General features: G+C 42.8%; 1 protein-coding gene across 2 annotated transcripts in view; it reads right to left on the reverse strand.

The window, feature by feature from the left end:
* Positions 1-23,077, reverse strand: part of OCA2 (OCA2 melanosomal transmembrane protein) — a 1,377,074-nt gene that overhangs the window by 828,929 nt on the left and 525,068 nt on the right. For both annotated transcript variants that reach the window (XM_069636602.1, XM_069636601.1), the window contains 3 exons: positions 19,388-19,545; positions 6,675-6,757; positions 312-465 (listed from right to left, as the gene is read on the reverse strand). In XM_069636602.1, the coding sequence (XP_069492703.1) occupies positions 312-465; positions 6,675-6,757; positions 19,388-19,545 (395 nt within the window). The remainder of the gene's footprint in view (positions 1-311; positions 466-6,674; positions 6,758-19,387; positions 19,546-23,077) is intronic.

Raw genomic sequence — 23,077 nt, forward strand, 5'->3', positions numbered from 1 at the left:
ACATTAATAATTTCTTTCACATCAGATGAACAGAAGGACAGTCTTTCAAAAGCAAAAAAAGGTCGTTAATAGAACAGTAAAAACATTTAAAAAAAAAATGTTAAGCGTGCCAAATATTCAAATCATCAGCACAGGAAATTGTGTAGATACCAGTGAGAAATGTGCCACCACAAAGCACAGGTATTGAGGGGTTGGAAGAGGAATGAGGAATGAAAGATTCCTTAATTGAAGTGGCTTTTCATGTTTCCATAGGACTGAACCGCCAAGTAAAGATCATGCCATTTACACATTCAGAACGACCAAGGACTCACCTCAAATATTATCAAAATGTAGACACCTGCCAAAATCACTGCTGCCATGGTAACTTGCGTCTCAATGCTGGCACTCAGATACTGGTGAGATATAGAAAGAGGGACAAGCGGGGTATCTTGTAGGACAGCTTGAATATTTATAGACAGTGTATCCCTAAAATAGAAAAATTATGGAGAAAGAAAATCCACTGTAAGCATAATTAAATATTAAATCATTTGGGTGCACAAAATGCCAGACTTTGTAATGGTTTTGGGTATGCACAGGCAAACCGATTTTACAACATAGGACATTCTAGATACGTTCATTAGCTGCTTTCAGGAGTCAATACATAGTAGATTTGCATTAACTATTCTAAAGCATACAGCTTTCTGGAAATTGGCAGGGAGTCTGTTCGTGTGTGGAAGTAGTTGGCTTGAATTTAATTAACATTCCTAAAAAGCAGGTGATATGGGGTTGGAAGCAGTGCAAAGGAGTGATAATGGTGAGCATACATATCGGGGCCATTTCTTGGGCAGGGTGAAGCAGGAAGCTGCACAGGCCCAGGATTTGAGAGTGCAAAATCATGTGTTTTCCAGACAGCTCGGAGGGGACAGTTCATGTTGGTCTGGTTTTACGTTTCACATTTCAATTGCAAAGAAAGAATAAGAACTTTATTGATCAGCAGAAGACTTTAAAGATGGTTGCAGAGCGTATAGAGAGGATAAAGTAGGGATTTGTGTTAGTGGGATGTCCTTAAAGAGGTTTAAAGGCTGGGTGGTTGGAAATTAAGCAATACATAAAAAGCTGCATGCTGTTTGAATCAAAGAAAACGAACAGGCAAACTAATGCCTTTTCTTACCCTGTGTCTGCAAGTCCTTTCAGGATTGGGAAAAATCATACTAATTTACTCAATATGTTAGCAAACAATATTGTATCAGGTTGCTTTATTATGTAAAGTGTACTTCAAGGTCTCTATATGAATATCATACACTAAAATAATCTACGTAATAACACATGCGCCATTTAGAATATGAGGTCAAACATCTAAATTGAAGGATGGGTTAAAATACCGGCTTTAACACTAGTGTGTAATTTGGGGAAACTATTTTATCTCACTGTGCCTTAACTGCCACAAATGGGAGTATCTAAAAGAGATTCAATTCACAGGATATGCTGTTAAAAGAAAGTTTAACTATTTTAGCATTGACAAAGCCAACATTCATGGTTCGTAGATTGGGAGTGTGTTCATTTCAACACAGAAAGCTTTTGTACTAACAAAATGTAGGAGAGCGTGCCTTAAACGGATAATGCATACATGAAATAATAAAAGGGAATACCTTCCCTCAGACAATAGTTCATTTTTGTAATGTTAAGGCAAAGTTGCAGTGTTGGGGTGCATTGTAGTGTTTGGCTTGGACATAATATGGTCTTGAAATATAGTCTACCCATATTCAAAATTGACCTCTCTGTGGTACGTAGATGTAGAATAAAAACATTTCTTCAGCGTATAAACATGCACTACATTTAAATGTAGTATGGTAGATGGACAAATAATTTTAGAACAAGAAAATAAGTTGAGAAATATGACAGTATGAAAACAGTAAACTAAAGAAAAAGATTGAGATGGATTTCATGGCTTATGAAAAGGATTTTTATAGGATACAAATTATTATGAGAGTGGAAAAGTTTATACATTTGTTCACAGATTTAATCCAATTCAGAAACAGCTACCCAAATAGCATTCGCCATTGGTTGAATCAACAGATGCTTCTGAGGAAGCTGTGACCTTAGGAACGGTCACATCAGAAAGTGAAATTGTATGGACTACTGGCAAACGTACTGTTTTAGAATAAATTTGATTATTGCACCAAGATGGAAAGTTAGAAACAAATGAACAAGTAAGGGGAAGATCAAGCGGTCCACAAGGAGCAACAAAATGGATTATAATGGACCAGGCCCCAGAGGGGAAATGCATGTACTATGAGAAGAAGGCATCAAACAGAACTAAGGAAAGTCTGAGTCAAAGAGTTCAACTAAAAAAGTCAGTCTTTGTCCAAAGCCTATACTTGCCCTCACAACTAAAGCTTACCAATGAGTAGGGATGTCAAAATCAAAAGAAATAGTGTTCAACTCAAATTTCTGAGCTTTTTCCAGCTCGCAGCTTTCTTTCAGCTCCCCTTCCCCAAGTATAAGAAAGTTTCACAGAAAAGACTCAAGATTACCTTTCTCCAGTTCAAGGTGGTATAGTTCAAAACCAATTCGATGTTCCCTACCCCAAGCTCCAAGTAACACAGTTCACAGAAAACAAGAGGCCTTGAGGTTAAGTTCTCAAGTCCACACAATGTAGCTCCTCAAGTCTCAGGGTTCCCTTGAACAAGACTTTAACGTCATCATCACAATGTCTTTGGGTTTTCAACATTTAGGGCTCATTGGTATAGGCACAGTTGTCAGACCAAACGGTCCACCCATCACAGGTCGCGCAACCAGGATCCCAGACTCTTTGCTTTGATGTGTAGATTTACAATCTGCTGGCTTTTCCATGCCAGCCACTTGGCTTTGCCGTCACTAATCACACATCCTTTCCAGTCTTTGGCCTTGTCACACTGCATTCATTCATAAAGGTACAGTTCAAGGGTGTTTTGCTCACACCCACCTACTTGCGATTCTCTGTTACACGTGTGCCCTTTTCTGTAATTCATTTTCACATCAGCATTTTCATTATTCACTTTATTTGCTCGGCCTATGAAGGTTTTTATTCCATTCTAAACTTATAATGCTTAATTTCAGAGTGTCATTCAATTCAGTATTCAATAATCGTTCATGTCGCTTAATTGTAAATTCCATTTAGTTTGGTATTCAATAAGCATTGGTTTTGCTTAATTTTAATGTTCCACTTAGTTTGGTATCAAATATGTATAAGTAGGAGCACCCCAGTCGTCGTGCATCCTTTCCGACACTCACCGGCTCATGGCGTCTCCTTGTGGAGGTTCCCTCTGTTTCTCCTTCACCGCTGAAACTGGGAAACTCCTCCTCTCAAGCTCTGATTGCCCGCTGAGTGTCTCTCTCTGCACACCGGCAACCGGAATGCTCCTTTCCGGATGCGGACAGCATCCTTTCTTCTTGGTGCTCTATCGCATCTCCTGCTGCAGATCCTCTGTCACGGAGGCTCTCCGACTTTCAACAGTTACACGGCCCTGTGCAGGCATCTTGGCTCCTAGACTGGTCCCACCATGGCTGCCTCCTCTAAAGCAAGGTCCCCTGCTTATCTCTCCCACACAAGCCTACCATTTGCTCTCTGATCTGCTCCACTAGTCTCTCTTTATACACCTGCAGCCCCTTGACACTTTTAGGGTGTGGATCTCTGAGACTCAACTGACCATAATTAAAAGAGAAATGCCTGATCCGTATAGCTTCTTGTAGGCATCTTCCTCGTCCCAGTACTAAAGTGGTGAAAGGCTGTAATGTTCATTACTCTTAGTTGCCTCTTCTGTCAAGTGTTATATATGGAGAAATTAGGGAACAGTTTTACAATAACCTGTAAAGGACGGGGAAGGGTTTGGTTGGTTCTCAACAACATAAAGGGAATACCATGTCTCTCCTAAGAGTATCCCACTACCAGTTCCCAAGGACCTTCTGCCTAGGTGATCCTCCTTCGCTTCTCCACCCCCGGGCCGTATTCCAAGAGTGATGGCCCTTCCATGGCCACCTGAGAAGAGGATCCAGGGGACATAGGAGTGAGAATACCCTCTGGTTTCTCACACTTGATAATATGGAAAGGAGTAATAACCGATTGCATTTGTAGCAAACAAGAAAATGTATTGGATGTAAGGATTTATTTTGAAAACTGGGAAATGCAGACTGTTCGCCGCCGCACACTAACAAGCTCCAATTCAGTGCTGCATGCTGAGAGTAGTTATCCACGTAACTGGAAATGGAGCGTTGCCTATGGAGAGTTTAGACAAATCAAACAGAATTGCTCTATGGAAGAAAATGTCAAGAGACAAGCATAAACCGCTTTAAGATTCAAGCAGCGTGAATATCCACATTTATAGAAATCAACATCCCAAACAGCAAGTAAACAGAAAAGCCTTGTTGATAACTAAACGAGGGAGAACTACCATTGCAGCACAGAGAAACGTAGAAGTGAGTAAACCTGCTGAAGAAAAATGATCACTACCTTCAATGATCAATCATCCTCTTAAAATATTGCAGAAACATTGGAGCATATTAAGAACAGAAGGATCTGGGAAAATCTGTTTCCATCACTTTTGATTAATCTCCAACAAGGAGTGACATTCTAGTACCAAGATTCTTTAAATGAAAGGAACAGAAGTAAGAAACATGACTATCAATTGCCAGCAGAGGATTTCACAAAGATATGCAATTTAAGGGTTGCCAACATGCTAAAAATCATTCAAAAGCCCTGTAACTAATAAGATTTTTTTAAAGTATCACCTGTGACACTACATATGAGCAGACCAGAGTTCCTCTAGTAATTACAAAAACAGGTACTGGATAACATTAAGCAACCGTGCAGACAGTGCCAGGGTTGGCTTTCGACAAGGCAACTAATTAATCAAAACTCAGCTTTCAGAAATCTCTATGGCAGTGTTGAGTCCAATGACTAAGTGAAGACTGATGAAAAGTGCTTGATACCCTATGATTAAAGCTGGCATAAAAGTAATATGTGGTTACACCAAAAAGTTCAGCTAGAAGAATGTGAATTAATATGGTCTCCATGACGAGTACTCCGCTTTCAACCAGCAACTACTCTTTGGAGCCAAACGTCGGCAAATGTCTGCACATTCTAATATTCATTTCACCCCTACAGCAGTGCCCAAATAAAAATATTGAAGTGGTAGCAAGTCTCATAACTGGCAAGGATTGTCGCAAAGGGGTCAGGTTTACAGAACAGCCAGTGGTCATTGAGTGTCAGTTAGAACTGTTGAATGAACATGAACTCATTTTTCATATGAATAGCCTTGAAACCGGAGCGCTTTGGGGCCATTGAGAAACCAGGATTGACATGCCTAAAGTAAGCCATCAAGTGTGCATTCATTCTAGTCATCTAAAGGTATTGTGCGTAGTAAGGTATAGTCCTTTAACTGGTTCTAGAAACCAAAATACTGATCTGAAAATAGGATACCCACTCAAATACAGCTCTGTCAATATGGGTGACCTTTTGACTATCACAGATTTAATATATCAAGTACTAGGCAATCAAAACCCTAAGGCCCTAATTCACAGAAGTGTTTTATAATGGCAACACCCCATTGGAAAACGCTCTGTGAATCAGGGCATGTGTGTCTCGCAATTTAATATCCAGTCATTGGTAAACAGACGAGGAGAAAAGGCTGATACTCCTCAATGTATGCCTTCATCATATTCTATTGCTGCTACATCATTTTAAGGATACAATACATGACAATATGCATTTTAATGATGGTAATCCCACACATTATGAAATAATTGGCAGCATTTAACACAAGACTTCTCTTGAAATGGATAGTTTGATAAAAGAGCTTTTTCCATAGAGAACATTTGGAGAAGGTCTTGAGACTAAAAATGCTGCAAATTCAGGTAGGAGTAGTCCGAGGTGACAGATTCAAAGATTTTAATGAAATGGTGAAATACTAAATGGTTACATTCCTACTGAAAACGTGTGCCAAACTAACTGAAGTGTTAAAAAAAATGACAGCCTAAATTATTGGTTTTACTAAATAAAATGTAAAAAAAAAATAAAAAAAACAAAAAAAAAAAAACGTAACCAATAGTACGAAAACGGGTTGGTATTGCAACTTTAAATGTCCAGAATCATGATGGAGAAGAAGGCATATGTTATAGTATTAGCTGCCTCAGGATCATGGATGGGAACAGACTTTTTCCAGATGTTGACTGGTAGTTTTTAATAGTTGGAATGGTAAGACCAACATCTGGAAACGTTAGATGATCAACTGACAGAATAAAAAAACGATGCTCTGAAGGGGAACCACTCAAGAAGCAGCCTCCTGAAACCCACAAATGATGCTTTGATCTTCATGGCAGGACATGAGGAGTGTGGCCCTTAGTTTGTTAAATATTGAATGGTGTGTTTCATCAAATAATATGCACAAAGAACAGAGTAAAGGCATTGCATTCTGTCACTAACCAACTCAAGATATAAATGTCAGTACCATAGCGCTGAACTCATGCCAGATCTGGTTAGGTTTTAATCCTCTGAAATCTGGTAGTTGTAGCCTTGCCCTTTCCATTATAAATGTAAGACTACAGCCCACAGAACGAAAGGTTAACAGTATTAAATGGACAACGGCTGCTTGACACATGTCTAGGTGGAAGTGATGGTTGGGACTAAAAGAACTTGACATGCTTATCTTTCAACAAACCTGCTCAGTAGGTCAAATGTTCTGCGTCTCACAGTTTGACCCTTTCTTTTCGTATTTAAAGGGATTGTCCAGTTGTAGATTACCTGAAAGAGATGAAGCGCTCATTAGAAAAAAAGACAAAAACTTTCTAGTCGAGATAAAAGTTTAGTTCCATGAGGGAGGCGGCAATAAAGTGCGATAAAAATGACAAAATTCCAGATTGTTTGGTTCTCAGTAAACTGTTATTTAGGGAGTAATTTTGATGGATTATTTAGTCCATTTTCCACAATTTCTATCCACAATTGTTAGAATTCATATTTGCAACTAGTCCAGCTAGATTAGAATTTTAACAAGGATTCTACTTCTGTACAGGCTGAATCTACAGATTTTGTAATGCTTCACCACTGCCATTGACATGGATGTTAAGCTTTAGTCAAATGCTCTCAAAAGGTGTCATATTAATGTGTAACACACACCTAAAAATGTTGAACTAAAATCGAAGGGTGCAGTCTTGCCCTGTGCTTCCATTAACAGTTCTGCATCATTGCATGTTCCTGGACTATCGCCACTGTATGGGGTGGGCATGAGGGGGGGGGGATCTGTGCATTGTTAATTTCTGAGGATTTCACATCATTCAGACTTTAAAAAACACCAATCATTCATTGTAGCTTTTGATTTATCACTGAGCAACCTCCATATAATTCACCATCCAGTGGACAGACTCAGATTAAGCAAAACATATTTTAAAAGGGCATTTTGGTATTCTGCCTGTTTTATTTTCCAATCATGTCCTCATCTATGCTGTGCATCATGCATTTGGGTTAGATGCATATTTTTGGACTCTCAAAAAGCTTCAACCCATTTTATTTGGTTTGCACAAAAAATGGCTGCGAGAACAATCAGTACTGTTTCAGCTTTGCTTGACTTCTCAACGAAGAAAATCTCATAAGTTCACAAGAGCCGTCTACAATGTAGCTTCTAATTAGGAGGTCAGTGTTGGCAAATAATCACTTCATTTGCAAGATTAAGCATGGATTTTATGCTGGCAAGTAAAGGTTGAATGTTATCAAACTTCCACTTGCCCTCTATGATGAGGAAGTTAAATCTGTGAGGCATGGCGAGGCACTGTTCCAAGCCAGCCTTTAGAACAAAAAATGTTACAGACCAATACGCCAAACAAATAGCCACTTCTGTGACACTTCGGAGAAGCTCGTCGGGCACTCTTTAGTACCACTGTGGATATGTTATAGCAGGGAGAGGCATACTTTTTTTAGTTCCATGTGATATTATTGCATTTTGAAGGTCGAACAACAAAAAGACTGATTTATTTTGGTTGTTTTGGTATCGCTTTCAAAATGGTGTAATATCACGTTGGGCCCGACCCTCGCAGTGCCCTCGATTTTTAAGGTATTTGGGGGGTTTCACCGCCTGAGCCCTTTTTCACGCCCCTCTCCACCCTACTGACTTGCACCACACTTTCCTGTCACACACCATTCATTTTAACTTGCGCCACCACAATTTCCCACTACATACTTTCACACACCTCTCCCTCACACACATGTACACACATATGCACACACCCAAACCCTTAGCTTACTTCCATGACGTCCATCACCTGGACGGGCACCTTTTTTAGCCCCTGCACACGCTCGTGTGCGTCTCAGGGCGCAGCTGTCATTCCCAAAATGGGCGTGCACCAAGAGGAGGACAGCGTCGACAGAGCAAGGTAAGTCAGGGTAGGGGGGGTGACACGGTGGAGGGGGTGAGTGGAGATGGAGTTTGAGGTGGGTGAGTAGGATTTTATCCAGTCTTTCTAAATCGATCTTTTTTTGGTTCGGTCTGAAGAAAACTATTTTTTCACCACTTTTTTGCATCGATAATGGCCATCAGTGCGAGATGCAGGAGTTCAATTGCCAGGATAAAACAAGGGGGTGGTGATCAGCCACGCTTTCAAATTGTACCTGCACTTCAGCTCTCGGGCCCTGTAGCGATGTGCTCCCTCCCAAAACAGCTAACGAGTTGGCAGTAGCCTTACACAGTGTGGGGGCAAGGCTACACTATCAATACAGTTGCAGGAGCTTGAAAGTCAGCCTCACCTGGTATTTGCCTTTTCTACTGATGCCATACTAGTGGTGCAGGATAGACTAACCAATTTGTCCAGAGGAAGTTAGCCAAGGGAAAGGTTTTATTGCAAACAGAAAATTGTTTGAAAACTCATTCCCTCTGGAAATGAGCACATCCTATGCCTACTGAGAGTTAAACAAAATCCATCTGCCCTACCATAAACTGATGGCCAGGATACCTATGAGAAGTAACAAAGGTTAGACCCCATTTTAGAGCTGCAATTATTTACCAGTCGTTTAGATTATGCCTTTCATTGACTGTTTTCTCATTTAAAGATCATACCATAAGTGCAATAGCCTCCAAAAAGAAGAAAAAACAAAAAAAGGTGACGTAAATGCATGCTGGCTGGAGCAGTGCGTCCCCATAGAGGTTTGGCCATGACTGTAAACATTCACTATTTCAAGTGATGCCTGTTATTATCACCCATGAAAGTAAAAATCATGAGATATTCATACCCATGTGGTATTCAAGGGGACTGGACAAGGATGTGCTGAAATAGTCCTGAAAAGTCCTTCAATATTTCCCTCCACCCAAAAGGTCGAGGTACAACTTTTAAAAGCCCAACATTACGAATGTTCCCTCTCATGAAGTGATGTGGTAGCACATCCCTGCACATTATGGAAACCATTAGCGGGACCCCTCAAGTGTGTTAAACATGAGCTTCTTACGCTGCGTTTCAATGTAATGCACGAAAAGGTGAATAAAAGAACATACTTTGCATTAAGGAGAATGCTACAGTAGTAAGAGTGGTAGGAGCAGTAGTAGTAATCTGCAGAGTGTGCAAAGAGTGTGCAGGGAGTGTGTTACTGCGTGGTCTGAACACAGTCTTTCTACCATATCTATCGTGGCAGTTGGAGACTGAAGCCTACAACACACCTAGCACCTCGCGGAGTGTACAGGGAGTGTGTTACTGTGGGCTGTATCAAATCACACAAAGGAACCAGGTGAGCGGTGCTGTGGCCATGGTTGTGTTCCGACTGTTTGGGCTACGGTTTACGTTAACATCAATCAATCTAATACAAACGTTTTAAAACTATACCGGGTAAGGCATCCACAAAGCCCAGGACGTAGAAACCTAGAAATGATAAACCTGCTGTAAAGCTACAATCAAGGCGTGGTGAAAAGGAACATAAAGATGCTGGCAAGGCTTGTGTGTGGACCCCCTCTTCTGCAGCAGGCAGCAGAGTGGTGCATAGCAGCTCGGCAGCTATTGGTAAAATTACCACCTATTTCCAAACAACAGATATTCCTGCTAAACCAGGAGGGACACAGGAGGCTGCCAGTTTTAACACGGCACAATTGGATTATACAAATAAAGACTAAGGGGACATTGACAATAATTTGTTACAGGCACTGTGCTATAAACTAACCAGAACTGTTGCCAGCTGTGTAACGCCAATTTCTATTGCAGAAGGCCAGGAAACTCATGTCATCAAGAACAGTGTCACCAAAGCAATAGTACACAGGAACACTACAGAGTTAGCAGCCACCCGGCAAAGCCCTGTCCCCTTGGCTGAAGTCGCACTTGAGGGTACACTAACAAGCTTCCAGGCTATGCAAGGAAACTCACAGCGACTGACTATGTCGCCGAAGCTACTTCCAGGAACGATTAAGAAAACAATTGATGATGTGGAAGTCATAACAAACGGAACGGGCTTTAGTAACACGCCCGATCTCAGCAATAACATCAATGACACAGACGGTGTGTAGCATTTTTCAGTAAAAATCCTGCTTAAATTGTGTGGAGTCACTTTGGAGAAGGTGAAAAAATAGATTGCGGTCTTAGGGCAATTGAACAACTGATCTTTAAATAAGGTGAAATGCAAAGAAAGCACTGAACAGACTGAACCAGCCATAAAAACAGAATTGGTAGACGAAGAAGTCATCCTAATACCGACTGGAAGAAACACGCATGATGGAGCCGAAGATGAAGACCTCTCCATGTGCAAATCTCATAAGGAAAGGCACTTGACTAAAAGGGCCGGAATGCGGAGAGAAGCAGCAAATAGAAAAACCATCACCAAGGCTCAAACGGAGCCTGCTGATCCACTAAACTCTACGTCAATAATGCCGGAGCAAATTAAAAATAGGAAAACCAGGCACAATGCCATCAAGAGACGGGATGTTGGGCAGAAGCCACCTGGCACGCTGAGCAGTTGGCTTTTGGTTGATGACCCGCAAGACAAACAAAGATGTGGGAATGGCAGTGCCAACTGCAGCAGTGGCAAGGGGTGAACTGACTTGTCTGCTTGCGGAACACGACTTATTGGGATGTGATGTTTAACAGTTTGGATGCAATGGGTCCATCACGGCCCCTGTCGTGTTCACAACCTGCACCTACTCCCCGAGTGAATTAACCAAATATTTTTACTTTGGGTAGAGGTCCATTGACATTTACAGGTACTCGTACTAACAGGACAGATTTGCTCAAAGTTTGTAAAAGTATAGCTGCATTGAGAGTTATCAATTGATTTTAGTTTTGTTGAACCTGTAAAAGTCAGAGGTAATTTTGTGAGAGTTCATTGTGTCACAGCGGAGGTATTCTCGTTGATACAGAGTTAGCAAAAGTCTATCTTGAATGTGGGATATGTGGTTGACTGTCCAATGCTGTACTAGCCCCACGGGTGGTCATGAAGAATTTATCTGAGTCAGCCGTCCCAAAGGTTGTAGTGGCGGGTAAAGAGGCCGTACTAGAAGATGCTATGGGATGGGAATGGTTCAGGAAGTTATTAATGCGGCAAATGGCTGAAACTAAGTGAAGCTTAAGAATAGTTAGTTGGAACACCAGATGACATCTCATGGACCCAAAGGGCTCCCTTCCTCTACTCAATGAATTTCATGTTATCCACTACAAGAAATCTGCCTTACAGATGAGATCCACATGGAGGGATTTACTCTATTTCAGCAAACTTCGACAAGGGGCCCTAGATGTCAGCCATCTGGAGGCCCAATTGTGGGCATCAAGCAAGGGGTCCCTTTGACTAGTGTAAAATTGATCATGAGCACAAAGAACAGACTGGCCATTGAGGCAGTGGTGAATGGGGTGTGTGAACAAACAGCGGTACTGTTAATGAATATCTATGTATCGCCGGACATTGAAAACTTGGATGAGATCCATGAGGTATTGGCCTGTTTGACCTTTTGACCTTTTGACCAAATTGACCTTTTCTGAGTGGTCCAAATTGACCTTTTTTTGCATCTGGTCCAAATTTACCTTTTTGTTTTAGGCCAAATAGGTTAATACCTAGTTACCTGAACATGAGGTGCTGGGGTTGCGGGGGTGTCCCCTGCTCCTGATGTACATGTAAGTAGGTCAAAAGATGCTTGCAGGGGTGTCCCCGCATCCTTAACAATGGAGGTCAATTTGGTCAAAAGATCAAATGTTTTTAGGTCAAATTGCCAAAATATGTTCTTTCTGGGGACCCTGAATTTGTACTGCTAGGGGAGGTTTAAATGCAGGGTCTAGTGACAAGGAAACTAGCCCCAACTAGATGTGTCAAGCCAGTTAGTGTAATGAAAAACCCTAGAGGGATAAAAAAGGGAAGGCTTGGATTGACATGCTGAAGGAGAGGGATATGCTGATGTACAATGGACGTACCCTGGACAATTGTCCGGGTCAGTGTACGTGGTCCATGAGAAAGTTTCTACACTAGACTACTTTTCTGGTACCAATGCCTGTTCTGAAAGAGTGCAATCGCTGGAATCCAGAAGTATAGCAACCATCATATGCTTATACTCACTATCCAATCTACTGGCCAGGGTGGAGCGAGGGGGGGAGTGTGCGACTTAGAGGTCAACCATGGGAAAAACAAAATATGTTGGACGCCTCAAAAGCTATGCAAGGTATCGAGATACATCAACCAACTTATTACACCTAAGGTGGAATTATGGGAGGGGCAGAGTGTGAGCCGCATTAGTATATGGCTGGAGCAACTGGATAGTGATACAGGGATGGTCAGACAAAGCCAGCTGGCCATGCATGAAGGCAAACACTCCAAGGCCTTCGACATCGAAATACGAGATGCTAAAAGGCTGATGCATAGACAGATGAGAAAAGTCAGAGGTGAGGATTACCCTAACCCTCTCATGGAGGCTAAAATTAGAAGAATAAAAAGAGAGTGCAACTGTTGGTTGAGAAGAAGAAGGTACATAGCCCTTAACGGGTAGTGGCAACAGAGGTTCTTGGTGCTTTGCAGTAGAAAAACTAGAACTGTATGGCAAATGCTTTCCAAGGCTAAGGAAGATACTAGAGGCTCTGCGATAAATCCTATACCCGAGTGCAAATGAGTACATTAAGTATAATTTTGTGAGCACAGTAGGTGGAAATTTGGAATTAAGACATTAGAGGAGATGGCTACTAGCCCCACGTGTGGATGACATTTACACTGCCATTATAAAATTAAAGGGTTAATGAGCCCGGGGCGCAATGGGTTATCCAATGCCATACTGAAAGTCGATCCCAGTGCATAGGCACTGGTGTTGAAAATACTATTTGAAAAGGTGTGCAAAGAAAAAGCAGTTTGCATAACTTGGTTAAGGTCCACTCTATTGCCAATATATAAAAAGGGTGATGGAGAAAGCCCAGAGAATTACAGATTATTGTCACTGTTGGATGTAACGGGTAAACTGTTTAGTACGTTTGTGTTGCACGCCTTACAGGGCTGGACGGATGAAAATAACACACTGGATTTCACACAAACTGGCTTCCACCCATGGTCAGTGACCACACAATATTTGGATACACTTATCGGTAAGGCTGCCAAAAAAGGGGAACCCTGCATTATACCAGATATGGGTGGATTTCTGGGCAGCATTTGATACAGTGAATCAGGCTCGGTTATGGCAGAAGCTGCACACATCGGGTTGTCCTGAATGGTGGCTGGCGATACTTATCCAATTGCATTCAGGGAACAGTGTACAATTGTAGTTGAATAACCTGGGATCCATGATGACCCCTATTATGGTCAATAGGGAGTCAGACAAGGATGTGTTATGGCCCCTCTGCTATTTTGTCTTTATTTGGCGGATTTGCCTTTAAGACTATCGGCTGGGGATAGATGCCCAGTTAAGATTGGCTCTCGACATATAGCCAGTTTATTGTACGCCAATGACCTTGTCTTGCTCGACCACACAATAAAGGGAGTACAAAATAAATGTAAAATATTGACTGAGTATGCAAACCAGAATGACTTAGTCATTAACATGAGCAAGACACACATGATGGCAGTATCCGGTAGTAAGATAGCCAGGGTCAGCTTACAGACAGACTCCCAGTATGTTGGTAGGTATCCATATCTGGGAGTGGACTTGACAGCTGAGGGAGATTATGGGGTTATTGTTGATTGTAAGAAAAGAAATGCCAGACGACCAAACTGTCTAATAAACACCGCCATGGTTTCTTTAATTTTCCAGACTAGTCCCTGGTGGGTTTTTTTTAAGTAGTTTTCATGGACTATTGCATGCCTGTTAGCTGCTGTTCGCCTTCCTGATCATAGTAATGTACTACATGTAAATACATTTTTTCTTTTTTGTAAAAAAAAAAAAAAAAGAAAAAAAAATGAAAAATGCAGAAGAGGTGCAGTCCCTTGGTTTAAGGCCAAGGAGAAGTCTTGCTGCCTTATTCTGGATTGGCTTGAGGGGTCGTAGAGTGGAATAATGTAGATTCAGGAGGAGGCTATTACAATAGTCAAGCCTAGAGAGAACCAGGGCTCAGGTAACATTGAGCCTCTGGGGTAGAGTGAGAAAGGGAAGATTCCTTTGAGGAGGAAGAACTGAAAGTGGGACTCCTTGGCAATGTCCTGAGTGTGAGGGAGGAAGGAGACAGAGGAGTCAAAGATGACTCCAGGGTTTCTGGCTTCAAAAGAAGGAGTAGGGGTAAAGTCCAAGGAGGAAGGCCAGAGCGAAGGGAAGGACGGAGCAGGGGTCCCAATTGGAAGGATCACACCTTTACAGGCATCGAGGCAGAGATTGTTGGCGGTGCACCAGGACTGGATGGCAGAAAGGCAGTCAGGGATGATGGAGGGTGCAAGAGAGTCAGCAGGAAATTTGAAAAAGAGCTGTGTGTCGTCTGCATAACAGTGGACGTTAGAGAAGGAGTAGATAAGGCGTGCAAGCAGAGCAAGGTAGATGGTAAACAGCCTAGGGGAGAGGATAGAACCATGGGGAACACCACAGGTGGAGAAGGAAGTAGGAGAGGAGAAGGTGCCCAAGATGACCTGGGAAGAGCGGTCAGTAAGGAAGGATGTCAGCCAGTCAAGTGACCATTCCAAGATAGCAAGGGGATTGTGGAGCCTTTGTATGAGGATGGAATGGTTGACTGTGTCAAAGGCAAAGGATAGATCGAGAAGAATGAGGACAGCAGGGGAGTTGGAGTCCAGAGATGAAAGCAGTTCTTCACTGGTGTTCAGAAGAGCAGTTTCCATGCCTCCGGATGCTCGTAATCCTGATTGATGGTCATCAAAAAGGTTGGTGTGTTCGTTCAGTTGGGGCAATGCCAATTTAACCAACAACTTCCCCAGGAAGAGGGTGATGGAAATAGGGCAGTAGTTGGCACGGCAGGTAGGTCTGTTGAAGGCTTTTTCAGGAGTGGGTGCACAAGGGAGTGCTTAAGGGAGGAGGGGAAAAGATCCAGTGTCAAAACAGTAATTGCAGAAATCCGCGAGGGCAAGGGAGCCAATGTTACCCTTGATGGTTCTGGATGAGCAAGGGGAAACCTGTTTAGAAGGAAGAGACCTTCATGAAGTGGACAACTCTGGTAACTTCTTCTGGTGTGACAGGGGAGAAAGAGGAGAAGGAGGAAGGAGGAGGAGGGTGAAGGACCACAGGAGGCAAGGGGGTGAGGGAAGGGATCTGAGGTAGGCTAGCAATGGTGTTCAGGATGTCCTGAGTTTTGGTGCGAAGTGTGTGGCCAGTGCGTTGCAGAGGGCCTGTGAAGGAGAAGGGGAGGAGGAGACTGCGTACAGGTTGGCTAGTACCCTGCGGATCTTGAAAAGTTGAGATGTATTGTTGGGTGCACCCGGAGACCAATGCCTGAATGTTGGCTCTTTTCTTGGTGCAGATGGAGTATGCATTCCCTTTGAACGCAGCGGCAGGCCAGTTTGTCAAAGGATGAGCCTGAAGTTTGCCTCTTCCATTCTGCTTCATTTCAGGGCCACATGTTTGGAGTCGTACCAGGTGTTAGGCTTAGAGGCAGGTTTCAGGTGGATCGTCATAACTGGGGCAAGAATGTCAAGGGTATTGGTGATGAAAAGGTGGAGGTTGCTGAGAGCAGAGTCAGAGATAGTATCAGAGGTAGGGGGTTGAGGGGGAATGAAGGTGGAAGCGAAGGCAGTATCTGACACTCATTTCATCGGGTGGATGTTGGTGAATGAAGATGGCGGGGAATTTTGGGAGGTGGTCAGAGAACCAAAGGGACCCAGGTGGGAGGAGAGGAGAGAATGGTCTGACCAGGAGATACATGTGCCTAGTGACTAGTGGAGGGGAAGAGAAAGAGGTCAGACTGTATGGGGGCATCCAGAGTGTGTCCAGATGAGTGGGTTGGCCCAGAAGGGAGAATGGAGAAGAAAAGAAGTGCTGAGGTCAGTGAAGAGAGTGGATGCAGGGCCAGGGGAGTACAGTTGGATTTTGAAATCACCTAAGAGGAGGCGGTTAGAGGTGGATGGCAGTAAGGAAGAGCAGTAATCAGCCCATTCAGAGAGGAACAGAGTGTTGCCACTGGGAGGAAAGTAGATGGTAGCAATGGTCAGGGTGGAGATGGGAGAGATGACCAACTTGCAAACTAGGCTTTCAAAGGAAGAGTAGAGCTGGGTGGGTAAGATGGAAGCAGGAACCCACTCAGGGAAGATTAAATCAACCCCCACCGTCAGTGCGGTGAGACTGACACTTGGAGATGGAGGAGGGAGTCAAAAGCAGTGACTGAGTTGGCATTGAACCATGTCTTGGTAAGAGCGAGAATGTCGTGGTCAATGTTTTCAAGAAGGAGGCAGATGTCCGTGCAGTGTTTGTTGGCTGAGCAGGTATTGAGTGTCGCAAGATGGAGGAGGTCTCCTTTGAAAGTTTTCTCAGGTGGTGTACAGTGGCGTGGTACAACAGTCAGAGGAGGGAGAGAGTTATAGGGGAGATGCAGGAGAAGGAAGGAAGTTAATGAGAGAAGGCAGGATCCGGTCAAAGAGAAGGAGGTTGGGTTGTGGACCCTGAACCAGGATAGTGCCTGTGTAATAGACATTAACGAAGCAATGTGAGGCTGCAAAGCCGGCCAAAAGAACTTCACAATTTGTGCCACCGTTACTGGTAAAGGATGTGGAAGGAGAGCGTGGCGATGAGATGGGGTCAATAGATCTGGAGAGGGACAGAGAAGAGGATATCAGTGAAAACCTCTCTGGAAGAAGCACTGACATAATTTTCTACGTTGGGAAGTCCAGGGTTTGCACTCAAGATGTCTTTTTTGTGCTTTTTCCTACCAGACTTCGTGAGAGAGGGGGAACGGAGATAGTGTAGCAGTTAGAGAAAATAGGAGGGATGGAAAGAGCCATAGTAGCAGCAAAATGATAGTTGAGGAATGAAAGAAGAGTGGCTGCACAGCGCAGTTCTAGCTAAACTCACCAAGCGGGCTTGTGGAAGTTGTCACAAAGGCATAGATGCAATCCAGAAAGGAATAGAGTATCAAGAGATTAGAGGTGCATCTATGTAACCGTTACACACCACCAACAATCACATTTTCTAAAAGAGGCACAGATCCAATGCAAGTGAGTTGAACAAATTTAACAGGTGCACACAGCCTGAATGTAGTGATATGGGATGACGACTGGTAGTGGCAGAGAAGGCAAAGTAGAGATGCAGTGTTGTTAAGTTCAGTAGGATTGTTGGAGGTGGTAATGAATGAGTACAGAATCACTCACTTCGAGAAAGACAGGGAGCGTAGATGTCCACAGATCTAGTCAGGAGGCTGAGGCATAGCTTAAGGGGGGCCCTCCTCAGCATGGACAGGCACAGAGGGCCTTTGGTGTTGGGGCTGGCTTCTGCCTGCCTGTCCCCCCGATTGGTTGAAATAGAGGTAAGGCAGCCAATTGCAGAGGGGGCATGCTGAGACAAAGGATGGCTCCACTGCCCTAGGCAGGGGCAGCCATCTTTGAGGGTGCCCACAGCAGCAGAGTTAATGCAGGAAAAGGATCATAATTGGCACGGATGCATCCCATTAATAAACGCTTTGTTGATTATTCAATTTAGCAACACTTCCTTGTTTTTTGTGTGTGTCGTGGCAAATATTGCAATTAATGAAAAATGCTTTTGTTAGAGATGAAGGGGAAGTCCCCTGTGATTTATGATATATCATCATAGTTTATTTATATAGCACCTATACACAATGCGTTTCAAAGTGCTTCAAGGCAAGGTAAGGGAACAAGGGAAAATACAATGACATTCTTACAGGCCATGAACAGTAAGGGTGTGAAATTAACTATCGTACTCAGCCTGACGACATTTCAGATAGTGCAAGAGCTAAGACATAGATAAGGAAGGGAGGGGGAGAGTGGGAAGGAAATGCTAACAGACTCTCTTAAACGAGTAATAACCTTTTTAATTGGTTAGGTTGGCCTTCTTTGATGGAAGAGAAACATTCTACACCAATATAGGATCAGTGAGCTGGTTGCCCAGGTTTTGGCATATGAACACTGAATTCAGACTCTTAAGTAGCAAGCCAGAATGGGGAGGTCTCACCCAAAAAACATTTGATTGCCAAATATTCAACTCCTAAATTTGCAGAGTAGAAGCACTGTCCACTCCCTTCTTCAGCAGGCATCAGAAAAGGCCTAGCTTTGGCACCTTTTGGAAAAATTCCAATTGTAAAATAGTTTCCTGCTACTTTGATGTATACTTCTTTCAATCCAAAATACAAGTGCAAAATTGCATTTATTTTTTGGACAGCAGCCCTTATTACGACTATCATTTCCAGTAGAATGGTCTAAAAGTCATCTAGTTAATGGTGATTAGGCAATTGTAATGGCAAAGGGTTGATTCTTAATAAAGGTTTAATACTCTGACCATCTGCTAAATAGTGTGCAATGTTATACAGGCTACGTAACATTAAACAGCATCACAATGATGGATTTATCAAGTAAATGCATGTGTTGAACAGGCAGTGAAATGTTCTTACCGGCTATGAAATAGTTTTTAAAAAGCAATTCCTAGATACATCTGTCGTTTTGCTGTGCGTCTGGCTGAAGTTTACTGTATGTTTTTTTAAACACAGATAAATGTACCAGTGCTACTTCCTCCATCGTCTCAAAATGTTACATCTTAAAAAATGTGGGAAATGGATGGCGATAATTGGGTGGCGCCAGGTTCATTACCAAATTATTTTAACTTCAATTTAGCCAAATTGATCATTGGGAAAAAAGTCATAAAGCCAAATAAAAACTAGTTTTGAAAACTCAAAATCTTGTGTCATAGTTCTTCATTCAAGTATGTTCATGTCTTTCTGACTCTGGTTGCCCCTTGGATGAAATGTGGTAGCCATTTAATCTCTCTAGATATTCACATTGCTAGGTCTTCAGCAGTAGAGTTATCAAATACATCAGAAACTGAAGAAAGTGTGTCTGTTTAGCCATATTTACCTGGGATTGGCGTCTCCTCCTGGTTCCTGCATCTTCAGTTTGTTCAATTTGAACTAAAATGTATTCTTCCACTCTTCGATCAACCATATCAGCTAAGAAAGGCCCTTCAATGTCTAGCTGTAGTAGCGCAGAGCCTCCAAAATCTGTAAGGTTAACAGCTGAGAGAGGAATGTTAAGGGCCAACCATTCAGTTCATCCACAGAAGACCAATACTCGGTACCTATCACAAAGCCATTTTAGGTGCTGCACAAATGTGCATCAGTATGACCTCCCAAAGTTGGTGCAAGGAAGTAAACCACCAGAGGGAAAGCCATTTTCACACCCCAGCCCCCTTCGAATGAGGTCATGAGAAATGAGTGAAGAATTCTGAAACTGTGCGTGATCCATTACTTGAGCAATTAACCCCGAGGCAGGGGGCTTACCAGCCAGTAACAGGCTCAAAAGCAAGTTAAAGGCCCGATTGTCTCAGTGGTTATAGCCTTTGGTACCCAGGGCATCCAAATGGTGTTGCTAATGGTTTTTTGTTAAAGGGAAAACAGCACTGCGTAGACCACGCACACCAAAAGCCCTTAAAAACAAGCATTGGCAAAGCCAACTGTTTTAGGCATTTGCCAGGCACTGCTATTAGATGCCCCAGTACTCAAACCATTTTGCACCTGCTAGCGCCGATGGCTGATTAATACCACTATGGCTGTGCCTGGCAAGTGCCTTTACCATGCTTACACAAAAGCCCAAACTGTTGGCATTACCAATGCGTCTTTTAGTGAGCTCCCGAGGGCATGTCTCAAGCCTTTGGGAGCAGTTATGTATTTTCCTACATGGTGATGTAATCTGTTTTTAAATTATAGGTTATGGCATGTTCTTGTGTGGGTTGGACACTTGTGTATATTTTTTTGGTTTGCCATAAATATCCCCTTAGTGTCATAATATATGAAGGGTACAGTGATCGAAACACGTGGTGTAGACCCTCCCGAGTAGAGTACATTCCACGGAACAGGTTATTTGAACCATGCTCGTTCTCACTAAAGAGGCCTCCCATACTTTTGTAAATTGTCATAATATGGACAGTTAAAATATGAACAATGCGAAACTCCAATCCCAGAACAATATAGTAAAGCTCAAACTATTGAACAAAGCAATCTTGGGCAGTATCTCGCCATTATGATATTGTTTTCTGCAGTGTTTTAAAGTGAGACGTATATACGCATTGGGCATCAACATTGCTTTAAGGTGCACGCTGCCTGGTTAACATAAAGTTGCCACTTAGAAGGCCACACGATCCGTGTCCCTGCGGTATTGGGATCCTCTGACTCTGAAATGTTATCGCAGTTAAGCTAAATCCTTTAGAGCTCACCACTATTTTTGCGAGCAATGACAAGTACTCACTGGCCATCATTTGAATAAAAAGGCACACTTTTAGGTAAAGTAATGGTCAAATACCCCGAGCAAGCAGTGGCCGTCGGAATACTTTTCAAATTAGACATTATATTGTATGTGGAATGGGCAACTAGATGATAAAACAGCATTTGACGTGCGTGTGCACAAAGCACACATTTAGTGCACTGAATCAAAGAGGTAGTTTACTTTGTGAGAAGACTACCAACGTGGAGGCAACAGCCGGGGGTCCACCAAGAGACTCAAGGCCCATTGAAAGGCCCTGCGCCGTCACTGAAAACCCCGCCTGCCATTATTCTACTGTCCCTTCAAGGATCTAAATCATGAGCTGCCACCCACAGACATGTATGTTTTATAAAGCGCCCTTTATTACATTTAAGTAAGAGTCATTCATTAGGGTGCATCGAGGTGGGAAATGCTTCTTGCGTGGGCGGGATGGGGTCTGACTTGTGTGCTGGAGCTGCGATAATCTAATGTATGCTCTTAGAGAGCTTCCACCATAATTATTGGTGGCTTGCTCTGATCACAGGATAACGGGCAGTGTGAGAATCACGGCGCTACTGTGGGGCTAGACTCCGCTCTCTCTGAGCCCTGCGGATTTCATGCGAGGTTTCTAGAACGGGTTTCGAAGGAGGAATAAAGGCGGTTCTGCAAGGAAAAGTGGGGACGTACGCGGTGTTCCCATTGGGGGCCATAGAGGGAGCATCCGGGACAACGTCCCCCCACTTTACTCAGCAGGTGCTTTGTGGCAGTCAAATAACTAGGGGAAAGGAATTAAAAAAAACAAGCATGAGCAAAGCGAACATGCCAAGGACTCGGAGGGGCAATATGGTCTCTGCGTAAGTGTAGAGAAATTGCATTATTAAAGAGTAAGTAAACTGAAATAGTTCACCATTTACTGCCTCTTACTAAATGTAACAGTTTAAGACTGAGTGCTGCACACGAGCACAGCACAGAGATGGAAGAGCTTGCTGTGTGTATGAAATGGGAAGCCTTTCAGGAAGTTGGGAAGCGGGAGCGGGGAACAGAAGGAAGGCAAATGAAGGGGAGAGAGTCGGGGAAGGGAAGTGCTGAAGGCGCCGAATATTAGAGTTAAACATGCGTTGATTCAGGACAATTGCAGAGGCATCACAGGGTAATACAGCAAAACCTACCTGCAACTGGGACGCACTCGAGCACAGCACCAATGATTATAAAATTACATTTGATAAATATTTCCTTTTTATAGATCGAGTCCTCAGTTGCTGTGATCGAGGATAGGAATTCCTTTGTCGATCACAGCATGGCAAGAGTGATCGATTGCTGAAATAAAAGGGCTGCCTTCAGTACAGAAACACAGACTGCAGAACCAATGGTATCTTCCTGACATCATTATCTGCACAGGAAACTGGAAACGCCACCCACAAATCAATATACAGAGAATTCCAAAGCCATTTAAAAAAACAGGTATCTTTAACAAAACCTTTGCAAACCAAATATATCAAAATATTTAACAGTTTAACAGATGCTGTAAATATGTTTAAAAGCATCAATCAAGTGAAATAACTTTAAAATAACATTAACAGATCACAGCCGCCATTTTGGAAGTAAAAATAACGGACAAATTCACCACACAGTAGAAATTGAGCCAAAGGAGGTGTGGCTGGAAGGAAAATGGGTGGGAATGGGAATCTGTGTTCCAAGATGCCAAGGTTTTCATTTGTGTGTGCATTGATCAGAGATTCTCTGTGGAGTTAAAGCACTGTCAGTTTAGCGTTGTATCCATGCTCATCCTCATTTTTCAAAAATACCCCCTTTCCTTGTTTTCAAAATTAATTTGAAACGCCCCTTATTCCCGAAATCAAGGAGTTTGTAAACAATTGCAACACCCTGATATATGAAAATGTCTTACCTGCACAAGACAACCAGACATCTCTGTGTATTGCCCTACTTGTCCAGAGATCACAAAATTGTTTCTTCTGAATAAAATGTGCCTGCATTTTACTGTTTCAGGCTTGTCTGATGCAGGCATTTACTATGGAAAATACACACAATGAGGGGCTTTGGAATGCTAATGGCCCTTTCCCAGTGAGCTATGACATGTCAGGGAAAGGGGCTGTTGGGTAAGATTTCCACAGGGCTGGTAAATCTTCCTTGCCTGGTTCAACTCCAGAACTTTTTGCTTTTCTAGTGAGATATTTTCCATTAATACCTCAGTGAGTGGGAACCTTTTTCCACACTCACCTGTCTTTAACTCTTTTTATGGGTGTCATTTTTAAGACTCTCCATAGTGTCTTTTTAAAGTTATCATGTCTA

Source organism: Ambystoma mexicanum, chromosome 7p (genome assembly GCF_040938575.1).
Source record: "Ambystoma mexicanum isolate Mex_15411 chromosome 7p, UKY_AmexF1_1, whole genome shotgun sequence".
Lineage (NCBI taxonomy): Eukaryota > Metazoa > Chordata > Amphibia > Caudata > Ambystomatidae > Ambystoma > Ambystoma mexicanum.